We start from the raw sequence: 21453 nt of genomic DNA on the forward strand, positions 1-21453 counted from the left end.
TGTGTGTCTGCCTCTGAGAGCAGCAGCCCAGTTCCTTGTGTTTTTGTTTTTGGGCAGAAGTTTGACTCGAGCTTTGTGCTTCATTTGTATTTGCTGCTGTTTTGTTTTTAAACATGGAAACTACCTAAAGAGCCAAGTTAACAGCTCTGCTAGTCTGTCCCCAATTACATAAAAATTAAAGGGCAAAAGACCTATTAAGACATCTAGTCCATTTTCCAACACTCCTCGTTAGACAAGACTGTTACCTGCAGTGTATTCTCCTGTGCTTTGGCGAAGCTAGCTGTAAGTAACAGAAGTGATGGGGCGGACACTGCTTCCCTTGGCAGGTTAAAACATCGCCACTCACCTTTGAAAATCACAAAGAGTCACATACACACAAGGCAGGCAACAGGCTTTGGAATGTAACAATTTATTGGGGTTAATATTTTTCATTAACTCCCCATTTCTGGCATCGATACAATACTCAAGAGCAGCAGAAAGAACAAAATGTACAAGAATACGAGAGTAATTAGCACAAACTGCCCCCAAACCCAGAACAAGCCATTTTTCCGCTGGAAACGCCAATGGGAGGGGGATCCTATCGCCCCACCCCGCGTCCCATCCATCCACTCTAGACAGAGTTTAGCCAGCTGGGAACTGGATTAAAATAAACAAACGCAAACACTATATTTAAAAATGAAAATTACAAGACAAAAAAATATATAGATATACAATTCATTCGTGCATGATTCTTTAATTAAATGCATTTTTCAAAATAAAAAAAAGTTACAAGATATTTAGGTTTATTTTAAATTAAAAAAAGTCACCACCTCCCCTCTCTGGGTAGGTCTCCAGTTGGCTCCGGGTGTGTGATTCCCAGCTTGAAGAGACATACTTGTGCCAGCTCTCAGAGCTTGCATACTAAAAATAGAGTGAAGCCATGGTGGCACAAGCCACAGGACGGGCTAGTTGCCCCAAGTACATGCCCGTCTGAGACCCTAGAGTAGCTAGCCAGTCCTGAAGGTCGCACTGCCACAGTTACACTCTATTTTTAGTGTATTAGCTCAGTAAGAAATAGTGTGAATGTCTCCTTGAGCTGGGAATCACACAACCAGCTTAAAGGGTAACCATACCCTGTATGCCAAGTGTGGGGCAGGTATGGGGGGGGGTATATGGGTTGCATCAGGACCATCACCATTATAGAAATTAAATCAAAATCTCTCTCTGGGATAAAGAGTAAGGCCCTGATCCTGCAAAGACTTATGCACATGTTCAGCTTGAAGCAAGTACCTCTAGACATCAGTGGAACTACTTGCCTGCTTAAAGTTAAGTACTTGCATAAGTCTGCAGGATCTGGGCTTCAGTTTGGCACCTGGGGAGGTGGAGGGAAGAGGCAGATGTGCAAGCCCTGATTCCCACCCCCCCTTGCAATTTTCCACCCAAAATTTAAAAAAAAAAAAAAGAAAAAGAAAAGAAAAAAAAGAATCCTCTACTGTTAAGAGGAGAAGGGGGGGCATGGCAAGTAGTTTAGCTCCAAAATTTAGATTTTAAAAAAATATGATGGTAGATTTATTTATTCTCAGAACTTGAATGAAGTTTCCTCCCCCCACAACAAGGAAACCCACTTGTCCCTGCTACACTGGAAGAGTCAGGGCTACTCCTGGGGAACCAGGAAGTGATACTGACCAAGTTAATTTCACCATCCTAGCGGAAGTGCAAAGAAGAAAACTGCAATAATGGGGAAAATTTACTTGGATTTAAAAAGACACAGTTCCTGTATGAGGCCCCAATCCAGTAAAGTACTTAGATCCATAACCACCTGCTTAGAAGTTTTGTGCATGCTTTAAGTGCTTTGCTGAACAGGGATGGATTTAAGTATGTGCTTCGATGCTTTGCTGAATTGGGGCATCATGGGGTGTTAGCTAATACAGGGATTAATGTTTAAACTACTTAACCTGCCATTACCCCCCATCAAATTAATCTCTCTTGAATCACCCACCATTGCCAATATTTAAGATCACATTACTCTGATTTCTCTTACTGATTTTCTCCTTTGGGGTAATCACCCTGTTTCTTTCCTCTGCCACACTATTTCCCCAGTTGCAGCCATATCTCAATACCCTCTTCCCCATACCAGTCTTAGATTGGCCAGAGTGCAAAAGTGGGGCAGTCCACACCCCAGACTGAACATGCTGTCTCTGCAGAAGACTCCAGACAGCACCCCCTTGAGGGACAAGAGTGGAACATCCCTAAGGGATTGATGTTTCCTGTTAGGGTGGAAAGCAGGTCTTAGATGCAGTTCTGCATTGAAGACAGAACTCTGGATGGTCCTGTAGGGTTTCATCTTGTGCTAGGCAGCAGAAGGTGGGAAGGTCAGAAGAACTGCTAGAGGTACAACCCTGGAAAAACTGGTATCTTCCTTTGTTACCTGACTGAGATTCTTTTTGGGGGGCGGGGGAGAGAGAGGGGAGGAGAGGAGAAGGGACTTCTTGGTCTTCACTTCTTGTAAACCAGTGAGGGCTATCTCAACCTTGGAAGTGAATAGCATGTTTTAATGAGAATACAGGACCACACAGTGTCAACACAATTGCCTCGCTTTGGGGGAGGAGACTACTAGGAGCAGTAGGGATGCCCAGATCTGATGCTGGATAACGGACGTGGGGAGGTTAAGCGGCAAATGGAAAAATAAGGGTGGGGGAAGAGGAGATGAGAGATTCTGCTCCTCAGAAATGTACACACTGCACTTTTGGAGGAGGGCCAAAACGCTCCCTCATTCAAAGCCAGAGTGACAATGCAATGGATTTATAAAGTATCTGGGAAGGAATGCGTGGGTTCTGAAGCAATACTCAGCCCTTCTATAGCTCTATATGCACATTACTAAATTTTAGCCTCCCAGCAACCTCTACAGGGCATTGCCCCCATGGTACAGACAGGGGAAGAGAGGCAAAGGGCCGTGAAGCAACTTGCACAAGATCACAGGAAATCAAAAGAACCCAGGAATGCCTAGCTCCCAGCCCCAAGAGCAACCTTCTGAACTATTATGCGTTTGATATAGGGATTGGGACGGATTACGTGGGGGGTTCTTTTATATATATATATATACATATATATCTATATATATCTATATTCATATAAAAAGTAAATAAGATCCCAGCTCTTGCATGATATTGGGCAATCCAAAAAGCAGCAAAGCAAGCAACACTGGAGAAAAGGATACATCAGGCCAAACAGTGCAAGGCCTCAGTTAGAGGTGTGGGGATGGGAGACGGACAAGCACTCCTCCAAAGGGACACAGAGCACTTAGCCAGACACCCATTCTTGGTTTGTTGCATCTCCTTACTCAAATCCTGGCTATGGAACTGGAATCCCACACCCGCTGGCGAGAAGGGCCATCCCAGTTGGTTACGCTACTTTCTCCTCCCACCATCCCACATCCACAGACACCACTGTTGACGTGGTGTGGAGGGCGGGACTGTGGGGGAAATGACTACCTGCCAGCACAGCTGCTCCCCCACCCCAACCTGTGCTTTAGCTTGGATATCCACAGGGAGTTCCAACTCTCCATCCCCAGTACTGTCAGGTCCATGAAGGAAGTTAGATTGACTGTTGGGAATATTGCAAAGCGCCTGAAACTTCCTTTAACAGCAGAGGTGAGGAAGGGGATTTAATGACCCAGGAAGACTCAGCTCAGACAGCACCCATTTGGTAAAGGAGGGAGGGTACCTCACCTCCATCCCAGCAGGGGTGGCAGGAGAGGGGTGACTGAAGTACAGGAGATGCGGAGACACTCCCCCATCCCCTGAAAAGACACAGCAAGTAAGTGGCTCACCTAAGATTAGAAGGCAGAACTCCCCACTGGCCCTACATACATCCTCCCATCCCTGCAAAGGCTTTGTATGCTTGTCAGCTCCATGCCCATATGCTAGCTTCAGTGAGACCAGAACGGAGTGCTGAGCAAAGGTGGGAGATTAGTATGTACGCTCAGCTCAGGACTGAAGCTGTAGGTCAGGACAGAGGAGCACTGGCAGAGCTCAGGGGTGAAGAGTGGAGAAAATGAGTTCCCAAGAACAACCCAGAGAAGGCAAGAGACAGTTTTGTTTTTTTACCCAAAATGCACAGAGGAGACCCTGACAAGCCAGAAATCTTAGAGTCCCATATCTAGTAACTTATTACATTCAGACGCCAACGCCTGGTTCCCATCCTCTTTCCTACAGTCACCCCAACACAGCAGATGAACAATATGCAGCAAAGAGACACAGTGCAGCCTTGGCTGGGAAAGCTCCCTCCACCACTATGGGACATTCACACATCCCACAGTCCAGGAGACTACAATCCTGCACTAGTAAAAACCCACCAATGCCATCCTGGCTTTCACCCCTACATGCACTCGATGCACCCCAGCCTTCCCAAGGAGAGGGTGATCCCCACTTGTCCAAAACTTCAGGTACACGTAGGGGTTTCTGCCTTCCTCTGAAGATCTGGTAGTGGCCATTGCCAGAGGTGGGACACCAAACTAGACTGGGCTACATCGGGTTCTGCTGTGGCAAATTCTGTATTTAAAATGCCATTTCCACGAAGCACTGAAATCAGTGAGCTGATAAGACAAGGAAGGGAGCTTTGCCTTGTTCTGAATGAGCGTTTATTCTGCTCTTGGGGTGGTTATCTAGCAAGAAAGATGCAAGCCAATCCAAGATCTCAGTAGCTCCACTCACATGCCATTTCCATTTTACCAGCCTGGCCCAGACCCCATCAGGTCAGGATTTACCATTCTGCAACAACTTTGGCACCACTGTACCTGGGAAGGGGAGAAAAATACAGAGCCTCTGTCTAATTTCTGGAGAGGGGGCAGGGAAGGGAAATGGTAGTGCTGTTGGATGGAACTCATGCCAACACTTGGGGAAGTGGGGAAGAGAAGGGTAAATTACATGGGTTTTCTCCAAAACAGGACTTGCCTCTTCAAATCAAAAATTGCTGGTTACCCCAAGGACACCCTCCTCCAGTTCAAGTGAGCCAGATACCATCCCAGACACACACTTCAACACTACAAAATACTCTCTTCTCTAAGGACCATCTAATACCACTACAGTTTGTGCAATCACTGCATTTATTATTCATTTTTAAACTCTCTCTCCCCCTATAGAAATTTCATTTTTTAAAAACTTTTCTTTTTTCTTTTCTTTTCTTTTTTTTTTTGAAAAACTATTCATTTCACTTTTTCCACTTTCCATCATAAAATCTCCTCTAAAAACACAACAAGAGAATAAACATGGCACAGACACAGACTGTTCCCCTGGTTTTGGGGGAATGCTTTTGAATACTCCCCCCAACCCTACGCCCTCTCTGAAAGGCATGGATGGGACCTCCCTTTTATCTTCCAGTAGGGAGGGAGGAAAAAATAAATGGGAGATGGAAGGTGAGCATAACCCACATTCATACCAGCGTGGGGTTTTGTCAGCCTCTAGTGGCTGGACCACACAAAGATTTATAAGACTGCTACTGCCTGTTCTTTAAGCTCAAGCAATAGAGACTCATGCTTTTAGATCCAGAGGTTCAGGGTTCAATCCCCACAGGTGACCCACCCAGGAGGGTGGTGACAAATGGACTCAAGCTACTTCCCCTGACTGGATTGCACGTCTTTCCTACTGAGAGATGATCTACGATACGAGTTCCTCCAAAGCCCACTGCCCCTCTCCTGTCTTTATAATTCCAGGAAGAAGGGTCACCGAGCCCCCATGCAATCCTCTGGCCAATGCTTCAGAGGAAGGCGAAAACCACTTATTATGGAAAAATCCAGGAACACCAAACAACAGACATCAGGAGGGGAAAAAAAAAAACAAACTCTGCCAAGTGATCATTTCTTGGCTAAAACATGTCAAGAGTTTCCTATTAAAGTTCCCTTTTTTCTCCCACTTAAACTTTTCAAATATTTCTGAACTTTATTATCACGAAACAAGAACGCCATCACATACACGCCAAGAGTAACCAAGCAACCTAAAAAAAAGTGACCGGCTGGCATGCATCTACTCTGTAAAATAGTTCCTCTTATCTTGCAGCCTCATAAATTAATTCCTTTTTAAAATCATCTCTTTTTAAAACACAAGTCTCCTTGTTATTCTCCCAATATAGATCTCCCACCTCTCCAAGGCCTGCTTGTTTTTGAAGTTACCATGAAATAAGAGAACCCTGCATGTGCAAGGTGAAGGAAAGATGCAAAACAAAGCAGAGACAACAGGCAGGTATTAATTTACATACACACATACATATCCAACAAATTACAGGAAGCCTTGGACTGATGAATGAATGGGGAAGTCTCCCCCACCCTGTATTTGGTTTTGAAATATTCTGCTGGATTTTAGAAGTTTTGTTTAAAAAACCCATAAAAGATGGGCAGCTTTGTGGAGGTGGGTGTTGTGGTTGTGTGGGAATAAAACTAACCACATATGGGATCATCTCTCAGATTGGCTACACACAAACTGGAGCTAAACTCATTTGAATTCACGTTTTTAAAATTTTGATGCAAGTTTCTGTGTAGACATTTATTTTGCAGTAGGTGAGTTTTAAGGCTGGTCTACACCTAAAAATTAGATCACACTAGCCACGTTGCTTATGACTGTGAAAAATGTTGTGCCCTGTGCAATGTAGTTAAGTCAACCTAACCCACATTGTAGGCGCAGCCAGGTCAGTGGAAGAATTCTTTTGTCAATCAAGCACCTCCTCTTGAAGCGGTGGTTTTATTACACCGACAGAAAAACACCTTCTGTCACTGTAGCAAGTGTCTACGCTGCAGTGGCGTAGCAGCAGCCATAGCACTTGTAGGATAGACATACCCTTCAAATCCAGGGTGTCTGCATGCAAAACCACAAAAGGGGTGAATTCCTCCCAATTTAGTTATTTTGGTGGCTGTGTGACAGAGGGAGACACTCTCCTTAGAGCTGAGTTTCTCTCTCCTTCCCCCAGTACGTGCAGCCCTGTAGGCATATAAAGAATTATGGATCCCACAACAGGCAACCCCTCCTACCCCCTTTTTCCCCGTGGTCAGGGAATCAGGGCAGACACTTACTGCAACACTAATTTAGATGAACTTTATCAGCCCCTCTTCCCCACACCCAAGTGTTTCACAGATTCGGCAACAGAGGAGTGGGGAAGTGAGGGAGGGGTATCCAGCCACAAAGCTCAGCACTGACACAGAGTCAAACAAGCCACGAATGGCAAAGAAGAGCGCTTTTGCACATTTGGACATTAAGGGTATGTCTCTGGGAACTGGAGGAAGCCACATCATCGCTTGCTTCCAATTACAGAGGGTGGGGGCGATTCCAGATCCAATTTCACACTGAACATGTAAAAACAAGGAGTTGGGGAGTGGGGGGGAGGGGGGGCAGATGAAGGAGAGGCAGGCAGGCGCACACATACACACACACACACACACACACAAAATGCAAGACACGGTAATTCTTACAACAGGTTCTTAGCACCTTTGGTTGACAATTGTAGAGGCAATTTTAGATCCTGGAAATGGTTGCAGTGACCCCTCTCCAACGCACCCACCACAAACAGATGAAACCAAGCAGGAAGAGTAGCAGATCTTCCTTCACACCCACAAGGCTTGTGAAGTGATTCAGTGGACCCAAGGAGGCTTATATTTTTCCTGGGAGGTAAGACCTGTTGACCTCATCCTGCTTGGGTAATGTCATGCCAAGCCATTGCTCCTCCTGAATTGAAGGACGGATGTGTGGCTTTCCCACTTCCACTAGGAAAAGGCTTAGGAAGGGTACGGCATGCCTCAGACCCGAGCAAGTGCAAGTGATGAACAGAAGGAGGAAGATCCAGGCTGGAAGTGACAGGCGCAACAAAGCTCAGCAGACTGGAAGATCTGGAAGGGAAGGAGCAGAAGGGAGGAGGAAGGGCCCAGGCAGTCTCAAAGTGCCCATACAACTGCCAAGTTAGCACCAATAGTAAAAGCAAGAAGGAAGTGAGCCTGGGGCATGTGTTGTAGGGTTGCAACCCCCCACTTGAGCTCTGTTGCAATTTCGTTCTAACCCTGATGCTTTAACTTCTGATCTCCTCCCCTCCTCTTCCTCCCCCTCCCCCCAATAGTATCCCTCTCCCAGAGATGCAGCCAGAACTACTGAAGCTGGATCATAAGAGACAGCTAACCCATGCCACAAAGAAGGGAGAGGGTCAGAGCTTCCCTGGGAGAAGACAGGGTGAAGAACTGGAGAAGTGGAGGAGTGTGTGTACAGTGCATGGCAGAGGGGGAAGGTGGAGGGTAGCACAGCCCCTTTCAAATGCCTTATCCATCTCTCCAGTAGTAGGAGTTCCCCCATACTTTCAGAAAAGATGGGGGGGGAGCCTTCCCCACTCAGCCCCAACACACACACACACCCCCGTTGTCACCCAGGCTCCACACCAGTATGACAACATGTTCTTTGAAGACAAATGATCATTCCCCAGCCCAACCCCTCGTAGCTGTGACATCTGGGAACTTCAGACACCTCTGCCCTCTAACTCCCACCCCAGTCTCCAAGCAAAAAGAAAAAGAACCGGGGAAGGGGATGGGGGGAGAGCAGGAGAAAACTAACAACAGCCATTCACACCATGACTTCTTCCAGCAGAGCCTCCCCTACCCCCCCGAAGCTGGGAGCCAACTTCTCACTTGCTGCCTCCTCCACCTGCTGCCACCTTCTCGAAATCCTCTGCGTTGCAGAACTCCTTGATGGTGACGGTCAGGAGATTGCTGGTGACATCTGTGACCACCACATTGGAGCAGGGGGACATCTCAGGGCGCCAGTCGCCAGCCTCCTGCTCCGGGTCAGAAGAGGAGAGGGATGATGAGGGTGTCTGGCCCCCAGCACATCCCCCGGGGGGAGAGCGCTTGCTGGTGGCTGCTGATTCTGGTGGGATCGACAGGTCCAGGACCTCCGACTCGCGCCAGTCAGGAATGGCAGGGCTCAGGGTTTCGGGAAGCAGCTTTGGGGGAGAATCGTCTGGGTCGGAGGACGAGTGAGGGGTAGGAGAGGGGCAGCCTGAGGAGCTGGAGCTGTGGGCATCGTAAGGGGTGGAGCCCATGACCAGCCCGCAGGAGGCACCTTGTGAGCCTCCTGCCTCCATCTTGCCCTCCAGAGATGTGGCCGGTGCAGCGGACGGCTTGTTGTACAGCGAGAAGGTGCCAAACTTCATGTGGCGGATCTGGGTGCGGAGGATGCTCTCGCTGAACTTCTTACTCTTGCCAATGACGCGGTTTCGTGAGGGGATCTTTGGACGGGCCAGGCCCCCTCCCCCACTCGCGGCCTTCCCGCCCTTGTCAATAACCTTGAGGTTGAGGATGATGCGGCTGCGTTTGGGCTCACGAGGCTTCACCTTGCGGTTGATGATGCGGACGGTCTCGGAGAAGGGCGAGACTGGCGGACGTATGCCAGCCCCTCCTCCCACTCCCCCGCCGTTCTGGGGGTCTGGGCGGGGCAGGGGGCGCCGGGACATGCGATGACATCGCCGGATATCTTTCTTGAGCCGGTGCACTGCAGCGCTGGAGTGCAGCTTGGGTGACGAGGTGCTAGAGCCAGGCTTGACAGAGAAGTGTACATCCCCAATGTGAAGGGCCTCCGCCTGGGCCCGAGCCTGCGGTGGTGGGGGAGAGAGCAGAATGGAGTCAGAGACGACCTGAGACTTGCCAGGCCTTGAATCGGGGGCACCTCAGCTTGTGGTGACAAGACCACATGAGAGGCACCCTGTCAAGAGCCAGAAGGCTACACCTTGTTTGTATACAAATTACACATTTAAATGAAGAACTAAATGCACAGGACCCTAGTACTAAGGTAACCCAGTGGCGAACGGCTGCCAGAAGTCCCCCTCAGTGCCTGTTACAGCCCCTAGCTATGGAGCTTTGGCTTTTTAGTTCAAGCTGTAGCAGCTCTTGCTTTAGCTCCGGAAGTCCCCTGTTCAATACCCAATGCATCAGCCAGGACGGCAGCTATGACACTTGCATCATCTTTGACAGATCAGAGAAATGACCTGCCGGTGTGTGTTCAGCAGCAATTAAAACAACCAACCAAGGAACTCAGAGCCATGGGAAAGGAACAGCAGACTTCATCTGCAGACTGTTACTATCAATCACCATGAACGGCTCCCTCCACAAACAAGGGAAGTTAGTGCAGGGCAGCCGGTCAGGTTCTAGGACTTACCAAGGACTGCACTTGGAGGAAGTCTGAGACTACGTCTACACTACAGCCTTATGTCGGCAGAACTACGTCACTCAGGGCTGTGGAATATCCTCACCCCAAGCGACACAGTTATACCGATCTTACCCCCTGTGTAGACAGCGCTATGTCTACGGAAGGGCTTCTCCTGTAGACAAAGCCACCATCTCTCGAGGAGGTGGAGTACCTACGCTGACAGGAGAAGCGCTCCTGTCATCATAAGTAGCATCCTCACGAAGCATGCAGTGCTGCTTTAGCGCATTTCCTTGACCTCCCCCTTCTTACATGCTCCCCTGAAAGAGGAGCACAAAGGAAAGTGCCCAGGGAGCCTGGTGCCAGAGATTCTAAAGCTACACTCAATTGTTACTATACTCTGTCACCAGGAGAAGGGGCCAATCATCCTCATAAGCATCTGGTGGTTGTTGGTGGGGCTCAACACCAAGAAGTTTATTTGTGGTGAGTAAGCACCCCAATGCACGCTAGGCACTGTCTGAATGTAGGGAGCAGGGACTGCGTCCATAAGCTCACAATCTAGAAGACAAACAAGACAAAGGATAGGAGAGAGGAATAAAGCAAACAAGCAAAGTCCCATCCAGACTATTAGTAATTTCTTGTAGATGTCATGGGAGAAATGGATCTTTAGGAAGGGTTGATGGAGAAGGTAGTGGTCTGATGGATACTATGAGAGGAAAGTCTCAGATTCAAGGTTCAAAAAGATACTGGACATAGAATCATAGGAGTGGAAGAGACCTCGAGAGGTCTTGTAGTCCATTCCCCAGTACTCAAGGCAGGACTAAGTATAGACTCTCTCTGACAGTTGTTTGTCTAACCTGCTCTGTCACTGGAGATTTTTAAGAGATTTCACAACCTCCCTAGGCAATTTACTCCAGTGCTTAACCGTCCTGACAGTCTGGAAGTTTTTCCTAATGTCCAACCTAAACCACTTTTGCTGCAATTTAAGCTCATTGCTTCTTGTCCTATCCTTAGAGGTTAATGAGAACAATTTGCTTTCCTTCTCCTTGTAACAACCTTTTATGTACTTGAAAACTTATGTCCCCCCTCAGTCTTTTCTTCTCCAAACTAAACAACCCATTTTTTTTCCCCAATCTTCTCTCACAGGTCATGCTTTTTAGACCTTTAATCATTTTTGTTGCTCTTCTATGGACCTTCTCCAATTTGTCCACATCTCTCCTGAAATGTGGCCCCCAGAACTGGACATAGTACTCCACTTGAGGCCTATTCGCAGCACAGCAGAGCGGAAGAATTACTTCTCGTGTCTTGCTTATAACACTCCTGTTAATACAACCCAGAATGTTTTTTGCTTTTTTTGAAACATCGTTACACTGTTGACTCATATTTAGCTTGTGATCCACTATGACCCCCAGATCCTTTTCCGCAGTACTCCTTCCTAGGCAGTCATTTCCCATTTTGTACATGTGCAACTGATTGTTTCTTCCTAAGTGGAGTACTTTGCATTTGTCCTGATTGAATTTCATCCTATTTATTTCAGACCATTTCTCCCGTTTGTCCAGATCATTTTGAATTTTAATCCTATTCTCCAAAGCACTTACAACCCCTCCCAGCTTGGTATCGTCTGCAAACTTTATAAGTATACTCTCTATGCCATTATCTAAATCATTGATGGAGATACTGAACAGAACCAGACCCAGGACCGATCCTTGCGGGACCCCACTTGATATGCTCTCCTAGCTTGACTATGAACCACTGATAATTAACTACTCTCTGGGAACGGTTATCCAATCAGTTATGCACCCACCTTATAGCAGCCTCATCCAGGTTGTATTTCCCACTTTTGTGTATGAGAAGGTCATGTGAGACAGAATTGAAAGCCTTATTAAATCATATATACCACATCTACCACTTCCTCCCTATCCACAAGGCTCATTACCTTATCAAAGAAAGCTATTAGGTTTGTTCTTGATAAATCCATGCTGACTGTTACTTATCACCATATTATCTTTTAGGTATCTGCAAACTGATTGTTTAATTATCTTTCCAGGTACTGAAGTTAAGATGACTGGTCTCTAATCCCCTGGGTTGTCTGCAGGGAGATCAAGAATATGTGGAGTTATCATAATTAATGAAAATGCAAATTTTGGAAGGGATGTTAAACCTCACGTTTTAGGATTTTAGCCTAGTGTGTGTGTCAGGGTGTGGGAGGAGGGGGAGAAAGAGCAGATTATCTCACACGTGCCTGCTGCGAGGTCCCTACACCTTCCTCTGAAACATCTGGTGCTGGCCACTGTCATAGACATGATATTGGGCTAAATGGAACTAGGGCAGGTGTAGTCAATACGCGGACTGCAGGCCAAATTCGGACCATGAGATGCTTTTGAACAAACTGCAAAATCTTTTTATTTACTTATTACTACTACTGTGGTGTGAAAAATGTTTCTCTGGAGTCTGGACCTTGACCAAGAAATTTGGACCAAAAAAAAAAAAAAAAAAAAAAACCTAACCAACCCTAACCTAGGGTCTATCGTGGTTTCCAATGCAATTCTTATATTCCTATTCCACCCCTAGGTTTCTAAGCAATTCCTGTGTTCTTATTCTCCCCCTAAAAACCAGACTTGTCCTGCCCCTTCAGATGAGATATTTGTTTAACGTGACAGATTAAATAGTGAAAGGCACCTGCTCTTCTCAGAGAAAAGAGAGCTGCTCTTCCCCCTCCTCCCCAATAAATGTATCAGGAGTCATATCTGCTAACATTTGGGACAAAAGTTTTTAGTTCTTCTTAGTCCTGTAGAGCCATGACAGCTCTGGCAGAGTGAGCTGGAATTTACTCTGGCTCATGCATCAGCAACAGGATTGTCGTGAGCAGCTAACTACATTTTCATTTGTAAATTGAGATAGTCTGATTTGGAGACAACAAACATGGAACCCTACAGCGTAATTTTACACTCGCTTTTCCGAGCAGAGCCACACTTTAAATGGCGCCCTGCAAGGATAAGATGCCCCATCCCCTTTGAAACAGACTCTCCCTCATCCCAAACAGTCACTCTATAATTCCCTTGCCCCCAAAACCCAGCCCCGGACAGAAGTAACCAGACCTTTTGGCCCCACATCCATCATTGCCTTGCCAACTTAGAATCAAATGATTCTTGTACCATCTAGTGACCACAGTGAGAACTGCAGTCCCCAGGATACAACATCCACTTTCTCACTTCGTCCTTCTGACACTGACACTCACTCACAGGCACACAGCTCAGGACAGGTTCTGGGGAGCTAAGGTTTTAAGCTGCACTATTATCTCCCCTGCCTATCTCCCCAACTCCTTATATCTGATCCCAAAAGATTCCACTCCTGCTGATTGCCCCCACCCTGCCCACTCCAATCCCAAGTTATGACAACAGCACACGCTGCAGGAAGCCCCAAACCTCTCAAACAGCCCTGCCACACAATGGGAGAAGTTGGGAATGGAGACTTGAAGGCATGTAGCTCATCTCTGGCTAATACAGGGCCGTTCCCTACAGTAAGCTCTCCAATGCTTTGTCTAGTCTAGCTGTAAGTGGCTCCAGTGATGGCTGGGGGCTTCTACTGCTTCGTCTGGAAACAAATTCCACAGTCTAAAGGCTCATGAACACTAGGCGTTTTATACCTGGAATTAAACGATTGTCAAATAACTCAAGGTGGTTAATGTATTTGTAAGGACAGTGTTTGCCACTCCCCAAATGTTTACTACAGGCCACAAACATGTGTTTATCCTCAGCAAAGGTTAAAAATCTCTAGCACACACAAATCCTCACAGATTTCACTGTCAGGCATGACGTCCTAATGCGCATCCAGAGTTTCTTTGGCTCAGACTCATCTATTATTCCACGGCCTATGTGCCTTACAGCACAGATATTCAGATTCCTAACCCAAAGAGACTACAGTCTAGTATGTTTCAATAGCTCTTTGAAGCCAAATAATTCCTCACTCTTTTCATCACCATTTAAATACATACAGATGGCAGTGGTTCATAGAATCTCAGGGTTGGAAGGGACCTCAGGAGGTCATCTAGTACAACCCCCTACTCAAAGCAGGCCCAATCACCAATTTTCGCCCCGATACCTATATGGCCCCCTCAAGGATTGAACTCACAACCCTGGGTTTAGCAGGCCAATGCTCAAACCACTGAGCTATCCCTCCCACACTGGTTCTCTTCAGACATCTTTTAACCAAGCTATTCTGGTCCATATTTTACTTTGAATCTGTTTGTCTTATCTCAAACATCATTATCACAGCCCCTCAAGCATTTTTACTGCTCTTCTCTGAACTCCCTCCAGTTTGGGATTATCTAGTAGTGTGGTGCAGTGCAGGGAATGAAATCTCTTATTCCAAGCGAACTGAAGCCATATAATGAGGGATTATTAACTCCCTGATAGCTGGCATGGCTCCCCCTGCACAGCAAACCCATAAATCCCCTTGTCTTTTTTGCCACTATATCACACTAATCTGATGTCTAATTTGTTTTTCTCTATCACACCATGGTGTGTGTCACTCTCTCTCTCTTTTAGAAGTATTTTTGCTCTCAAAGTGTCTTATGCTCATTGAATACTTGTGTCCCAGATTACTTTACATCCCAGAAGCACTTGTCTGCATTTTTCCTGGTTGAATCCATTTCTTTTTTCCTGCCCATATTTTATTTCCCTACCCTCATGAAACCTTGTATTTTACTATCCTATGAATGGAATTAACATGCTGGTTTTCTCCTCTGACAGATTTACAACAAATAGGCTAAAATGGAACCTAACACTCCCTCCAACTCAATACACTGCTGTTACTCATTGCTTAGTTTACATTCTTTGCAATGCTTAGCAATTCATGTTAGAGTACACATACCCAAGTCAGCTTGAATTCATTTCTCAAGTAAAGTTTCAAGAAACAATATCAAATGCTTTAGTGAAAATCCAGATGTCCCAACTACCGTGTTCCTTCCAGACACTAGTCCAGTAATTCTACCAAATATGTGATCAAGTTTGTCAGATATCATTTACAAACGCTCCTCTCTTCCCCCTGGAAGTTGATAGTTTTACTGACCCATTCATTTTCTCCTATTCCTGGTTATGTGCCTGCTTCCCTCTATACCTGGAGCTACCTCCCAATCCCAGTTTACAAAGTCGTCTTCTCACTCAAATCTCTGCAAGAAACACACTTCTCCCTGCTGAAGGCTCAGTTCTTCTATGGTGCTCATGAATTGTAAGGGTTCATAGTTTAAGACAACAAAAGTTGATCCTTTCTCTGAACTTCACAAGTGCATCTTAAATGTCTCCTTCAGATGGTAAATTCCTTGGAGTGGGAACGGTCTTTACCTTGGTGACTTAAGAGTGGAAGATGTGTTCAGTGCTGTACATAGAATACCCTGTTGATTGATCCTGGTTCAGTTTTCACCAAGATAAAAGTCTGCAATCGTTTAGAGATTTTGTTCTCATTTAACAGAGAACAAAGGTTGATTTACAGCACAGTAATTGCTAGGATCACTTTTTTCCCTTCTTTTGGAAATCTGGATCACATTTGCTCCGCCCCCTCATGAATTCTCATCAGCTCACACCTCCCTACTTCTGTTCTTTTTTAAATAATTATTGCTAGTGATCCAACAAATAATTTAATCAGTTCATTCCCTTCACACTCTAGGATACACATACTGAAGACAGGGTGAGAAGTACATATTCAAGTTCCCCACAAATCCTACTTTACCTAATTTATGTCAATAACTCTACAAATAGGAAGTAATAAAGGATGCAACTCTTTTTTGTTTTGATTCAAAAGAAAACACTTTAGTAGCTCTGCCGTATTTACACGAGTCCCTCCTTATTTAGTAGTGCATCTGCTTTGTCTTGTACTCCCCCCTCAAATAATATATTTATAAGAGCCCTTATTTCCCCTTTCACCTCTTTGACTAGCATTCTGCAAGCTTTAGCTGACAGAGCAACAGCAAGCTGTGGCTCCTAAGCAACCTTACCATAAACTGTGTTTCCCCATTGGAGGGAAAATGAATGCTATGAGGGAACAGATTTCAATTTCAATCTGCTGAGGGGTAATTTATGAACAGGGAGATCAAAAGCGGAGTTTGAGGGAGGAAGTTGCTTAACACCATGTTGCGCCTCCCTCCACTTCAGTTTACAGACTAAATTAGGTCTTGCAAGCAGCAAGAGGGAAATCCCCTATTGTCTATTACTGCACGCTCTCAGTACTACTTTCTCCATTAACACCCTCCAATCTTTACCTTATTATTTAGAGTGACTGAGAATAGAGATCTCTGCAAGCTGAGCAGGAGGGTCAGGGACATGTCCTCCGATAGCACATGCATGACTTTATGGAGTTGCATGTGACCCTTGCATTTCCCAAGCCAACCAAGCTGTGAGGAAAGAAGTATGTCAGGGAGGTGAGAAAGGAAGACAAAAGTTGCATGCAAAGTATATGTGTGGGACAGTTAATGTGTCTCTATTACTCTGCATGAGCTTCCATTTTTCCCCAGACTGAATCTTATTGATATTTCCTCTCTCTATATTTCTAAACCCTCAAGCAACCTCCTACAGACAAGATCTATCAGGGATGTCAGATTAATAAAGGTTGGAAAGGACTGCCCCACATCAGCCACTCCAAATTCCTCTCCCAAAGCAACAACTTACGTTTTCCATAAATTAGTGTCACCTTACAGGCTATTGCATGCCATGATCCCCCCTACAAGTAAACTTCATCCATGGGAAAGTTTGACTAATATCCAGGGAATACAGCCAAACCTTCTACCCAAAATACTGTAGCTGAAGCCCACACTTTCAGTCCTGCCATCCATGATGCAAGAGCGTGTTAGTGATATCACAAACACTGGTGTGATATCCCTTAGCGATCCGATAGAAAAGCCAAGCATTCGAAGCCTGACTTAAGGCACCAACAGCCACATTTATAAAACAATCAGGTGCCCTAAAATGCAGATAGGCACCTAGTGGGATTTTAAGAAGTGCCCAAGCAGATTAGGCACATAACTCAATTCAAAGAGTAATTCCTTTGTAAATCTGGCTCCAAATCAATATTAAGATAACTAAATAAATAAGCAAACGGAATTTCAAATCAGGCCACTTATTTAGATGCTGTAATATGGATTTAGAAGCCTAACTTTAAACACCACATTTGAAAATCTTGGTCAGAAACATTATATATGAAACCATTCATTACAAGTGCATGCTAGCCTTTTACAACCAGTCGTGGTTTGGTTCCGTATTTAATCTCCATGCCTTCCAGTTCTAATCGGTTGAGTTTGCCAGTCAAAAAGAATATTGTTCTAACTGCCAGCTCTGCAAACTCCCCCGGGGACCCAAGAGTCAAGTTTCTCCCCCGTGCTTCAGAAGTCCTCATCGGCAAGAGATTCTGCAGTCAAAAGAACTGACAACATGTTTAATGTGCAAGACAGAACAGAACCCTCCTTCTCCTCCTGTAGTGGCATCAGTCCTGCAGCATTTACAGGAGTCAAAACCTTGGCTTTGGCAGACAGAAAGATAGGACTTCAGTACAAAGGACTGAAGGGCTCTTTTAGCTGATTTTCTAACTAAAATCACATTGTAAAGTTTCCTCAAAAAAAGTTTGGACAAGTTCAGATGGTACTAAACCAAAAGAGAGTTACTTCTTGCTGTCTAGTCTGACTTCTGATCCAGCCCTAAAAATAACACCCCAAAGAAACCAGCAACTAAGGGAAGTCCCCAACACAACCTCCTCTCACCAGACCTCCTCCCCAGAGGAGACACCAGCAGCTCCTGCCCTACTCAGTGCTCCCCACAGTGAGGCATCAACCTACCAGTGGTGATTTTTTGTTCCACGCTTCACTCTCTTCTCCAGCGTGACAAGCTAACTATAAGCACAAGTCAGAGGATTACAGAAACAGTCAAGTAGATTTCAAGAGTTGGGGAGGGAAAAGAATTAAGGCAAGTCAAGACGCCAGTGAAGGAATATTGTTTGTTGTGGTGGTGTTTAAGAAATTATAGGAATGCTTATTTCTTGAAGTGTCAATGATTTGTGTCCCCCAACCCCAATATCTTTTTAAAATAGAAAACCATTAACTAGAAATCTAATCAATTTAGACAGTAAGTCAGAAGTAAGGTGGATTCAGAATCTGCACCTGTTTCTGAGATGCCCTGCCAGCTCTTTGCGACTATACAATCACATGTTGCTATATATAGTTTTACACATTTAAATTTTTTAACTAAATGTTCCCCTTCCATGTTGCTCTGTCCCACACACATAGAAGAGGAAACCAACTGACTATTCAGGAAAACTGATTAGAGTTGTCAAATACTCAATGTAAATAAAGAAGCAAAAATTAGAATGTTTCTTTTCAGATTTCAAGTGTTACAAGTAATAGTAGGTTAAAAAAATTCAAACAGAAATGTTATTTTTAAGTCAATGGTGTCGTCTTAAGCTTTCCTCTGCATTATTAGACTCCCAAACACAAGAAGATCTAAAGCATAAGTGTCAGAGATAAAAACTGACTATAGAATGAAACTGACTAGCTCCGTTTCAGGGAGTGAAGTGTAAAAAGAAACACACTCATTAGTGGGGAAAGCAAACAGATTTTTATCGTTTTCAGTTTTTAATTAAGGAAAGAGTAACAATGTAGACAAGGTGGTGGTGGTGGTGGCGGCTGCGGAGGGGGGAGAATGTTCCAATCACAAGCAGTGCTTCCTAAAAATTTCCAGAGAGCTCCCCAATTTTTACCAGGGCATCCAGAAAACCCCAGGAAGATTCTCCCCACAATGTTTAAACTATGTCTGCGGTCCTCCCATATGCTCTATCCTTCCAAAGCAGATAACAGGGGGAATCCTATTGCAATGGTTCTCAACTTTCTAGAATATTGTACACCTTGTAGGATTCTGATTTGTCTTGCGTACCCCCAAGTTTCACCTCACTTAAAAACTACTTGCTTACAAAATCAGACATAAAAATACAAGAATGTCACAGCCACTATTACTGAAAAATTGCTTACATTCTCATTTTTACCATATAATTATAAAATAAATCAACTGGAATATAAATACTGTACTTACATTTCAGTGTACAGTAGATAAAAAATGAGTGGTTTATTCTGCTCTGTGCGAAATTTTAGTTTGTACTGACTTTGCTAGTGCTTTTTATGTAGCCTGTTGTAAAACTAGACAAATATCTAGAGGAGTTGATGTACCCCCTGGAAGACCTCTGAGTACCCCCAGGCATACGCATACCCCTGGTTGAGAACCACTGTCCTATTGCACAGAACTTTGAGTGCTGCCACTTAGCGCTTCACTTATGTTTCAACAGAGCTTTGAAGATGTGAAGCCTCTCAACACCCATGAGGCAGGAAAGCAAAGTATTAACCCCATTTTACAGATAGGGAAAGCAGACACAAAAATGTAACTTCACTTGCCCAAAGGCACAGAATGAGTCAATGCCTGAGATAGGAGTATTAGATGCACTGCTACAGCACCCATCTCCATAGCATCTGGGTATCAGATTAGACCAGAATTGAGAAATTCCTGACTCCCCATGCAAATTTGTCTTAAATACACTGGATGATATTCTGGCACCTCCATTCATTTATGATCCAGGATTGGGATTTGTAGGGGAGCAATAATGCAACAAATTTGTCTGCAGGGTGTCAGTCAGATAGCAGAATATGGCAGATACCAACTCTTACAGGAAAAATCTGTTAACTTCCGCTACAAAGGTCACCACCACCACATTTTAAAAAGAGGAAACTGGGGACTCCACCTTTTTTTTTTTTAAAAAAGTCTTCCTTCTGAGACAAAACACGACTATGCATGAAAAAACAGATATCATGAAAATGACGCTGTCAATGGGGACGATGTGGAGTCTTTATGCCATGAAGAAGCATAGTTATTCCATGACTTTCAGAACAAGCAGCGAGCCCCAAAGGACTGCCAATATAGCGCCGGTGGGCATCTAGCATACTGACATGCGAAGAGGAGGGGCAGCAGCAGGACCCTTGTCATATCTTAAAAAAACAACAACTACAAAACCTTTTCATAGCCACCAAGTATGCCACTATATTATCACATGCAGACCAAAGGTGGGGAGGGAGGAATGAAATACCACTGTGGTGGGGAGAGAGAGCAGATAGGTGCAAACACCACAGGGACAAACATCTGGGGGTGGATGGAGGGGAAGGAGAGGAGGAGACTGACAAGAAGAGAACATCCCCACAAACACAGGTTCACACACCCTAGCTTTTACTATCCCATTGGTGATAATCCTTCACTACCCCAAGCAGCATCTCATGCACTTACTTCTATTCCCCCCTTTTATTTAGTTGCACCAGACATGCAGACTAAGGGAGGCCCAAGGCATTTGAGAGTTAAGTACCTCCAAAAGTGGACAGGCAGCGGGATTTTGGATACATCTAACTGGGCCTAAGTTATTTAAATAAAAGTTACCTTCAGGAGGAAAGTTTTAGGCTTGGGTCCTCTCTTCTTGGGCCCATACAGCTCACGCTCTCGTTCCCTTTAGGGAGTCAAATTTTAGGAAGTTAAACTTTTTCTTAAGACAAAACACACACATACACATTTTTTTTTTTTTTTGGGTAGCTCAGATGTCAAATAAACAAACGTGGTTTCCCCTGTTAAACTCACTTCTGCTCAAAGGCTGCAATAAGTCGGGAGTCCAGGATGTTCTCTTCAGGTTCCCAAGTGCTGTACCTGCCAAGGCACAAAAAAATAAACAAAACACGAGCACCCGCATAAAAAAGGAGAATGTGGGCGGGGGGGGGGGAGCAACCTCAGAGTACAGTTTGCGCGCACGGGAAAGGGATGCATAATATTATCTCAGCGCGGACTTGGGGGAAAACCCTTCAGACACACATACACACACACACACACACGGAGAAATACTCGAACAACTCACTTGATGGCCCAGCCTTTCCATTTCACCAGGTACTCGATGCGCCCCTGCAAAACACAGATGAGGAGGGGAACGGAGGAGGGGGGAGAAGGAAGAGAGAGGGAGGGAGGGCGGATTAGCGAAATGGCCATTGCAACAAACCCAGGGCAGCGGGGGGCCGGGGCCGGGGCCGGGCTCGGGCTGGGCGGCTGCTCACCTTTCGGATCCGCCGCTTGATGATGGATTCGGCCGCGAACACTCGCTCCCCCACTGCAGACAGCTCCATCTTGCTCAGCAGCAGCACCCACAGCCCATAATAATCCCGCCCGCTTCTTTCTCCCTCCCTCCTTCCTTCCCTCCCCCCAGCTCAGGCTGCTGCTGCCGCCGCCGCCGCCGCTACTAGAGCTGCACCGGC

General features: G+C 45.4%; 1 protein-coding gene across 5 annotated transcripts; it reads right to left on the reverse strand.

Moving 5' to 3' along the window:
- Window positions 1–393: 393 nt before the first annotated feature.
- CBX6 (chromobox 6) lies at window positions 394–21425 on the reverse strand. Of its 5 annotated transcripts, none has more exons than XM_073326698.1 (7): window positions 21256–21425; window positions 21063–21106; window positions 20792–20857; window positions 20597–20663; window positions 17968–18021; window positions 16402–16533; window positions 394–9540 (listed from the first exon to the last, which is right to left on the reverse strand). In XM_073326698.1, the coding sequence occupies exons 1-7, from the start codon at window positions 21322–21324 to the stop codon at window positions 8629–8631; spliced, it is 1344 nt and encodes a 447-aa protein (XP_073182799.1). In that variant the 5' UTR covers window positions 21325–21425; the 3' UTR covers window positions 394–8628. The 5 variants fall into 5 exon arrangements, with proteins under 5 accessions (XP_073182799.1, XP_073182779.1, XP_073182789.1 ...); XM_073326678.1 differs by having other exon boundaries at window positions 394–9594; XM_073326688.1 differs by lacking the exon at window positions 17968–18021 and having other exon boundaries at window positions 394–9594.
- Between the last annotated feature and the right edge of the window lie 28 nt (window positions 21426–21453).

This window comes from Lepidochelys kempii, chromosome 1 (assembly GCF_965140265.1).
Source record: "Lepidochelys kempii isolate rLepKem1 chromosome 1, rLepKem1.hap2, whole genome shotgun sequence".
Lineage (NCBI taxonomy): Eukaryota > Metazoa > Chordata > Testudines > Cheloniidae > Lepidochelys > Lepidochelys kempii.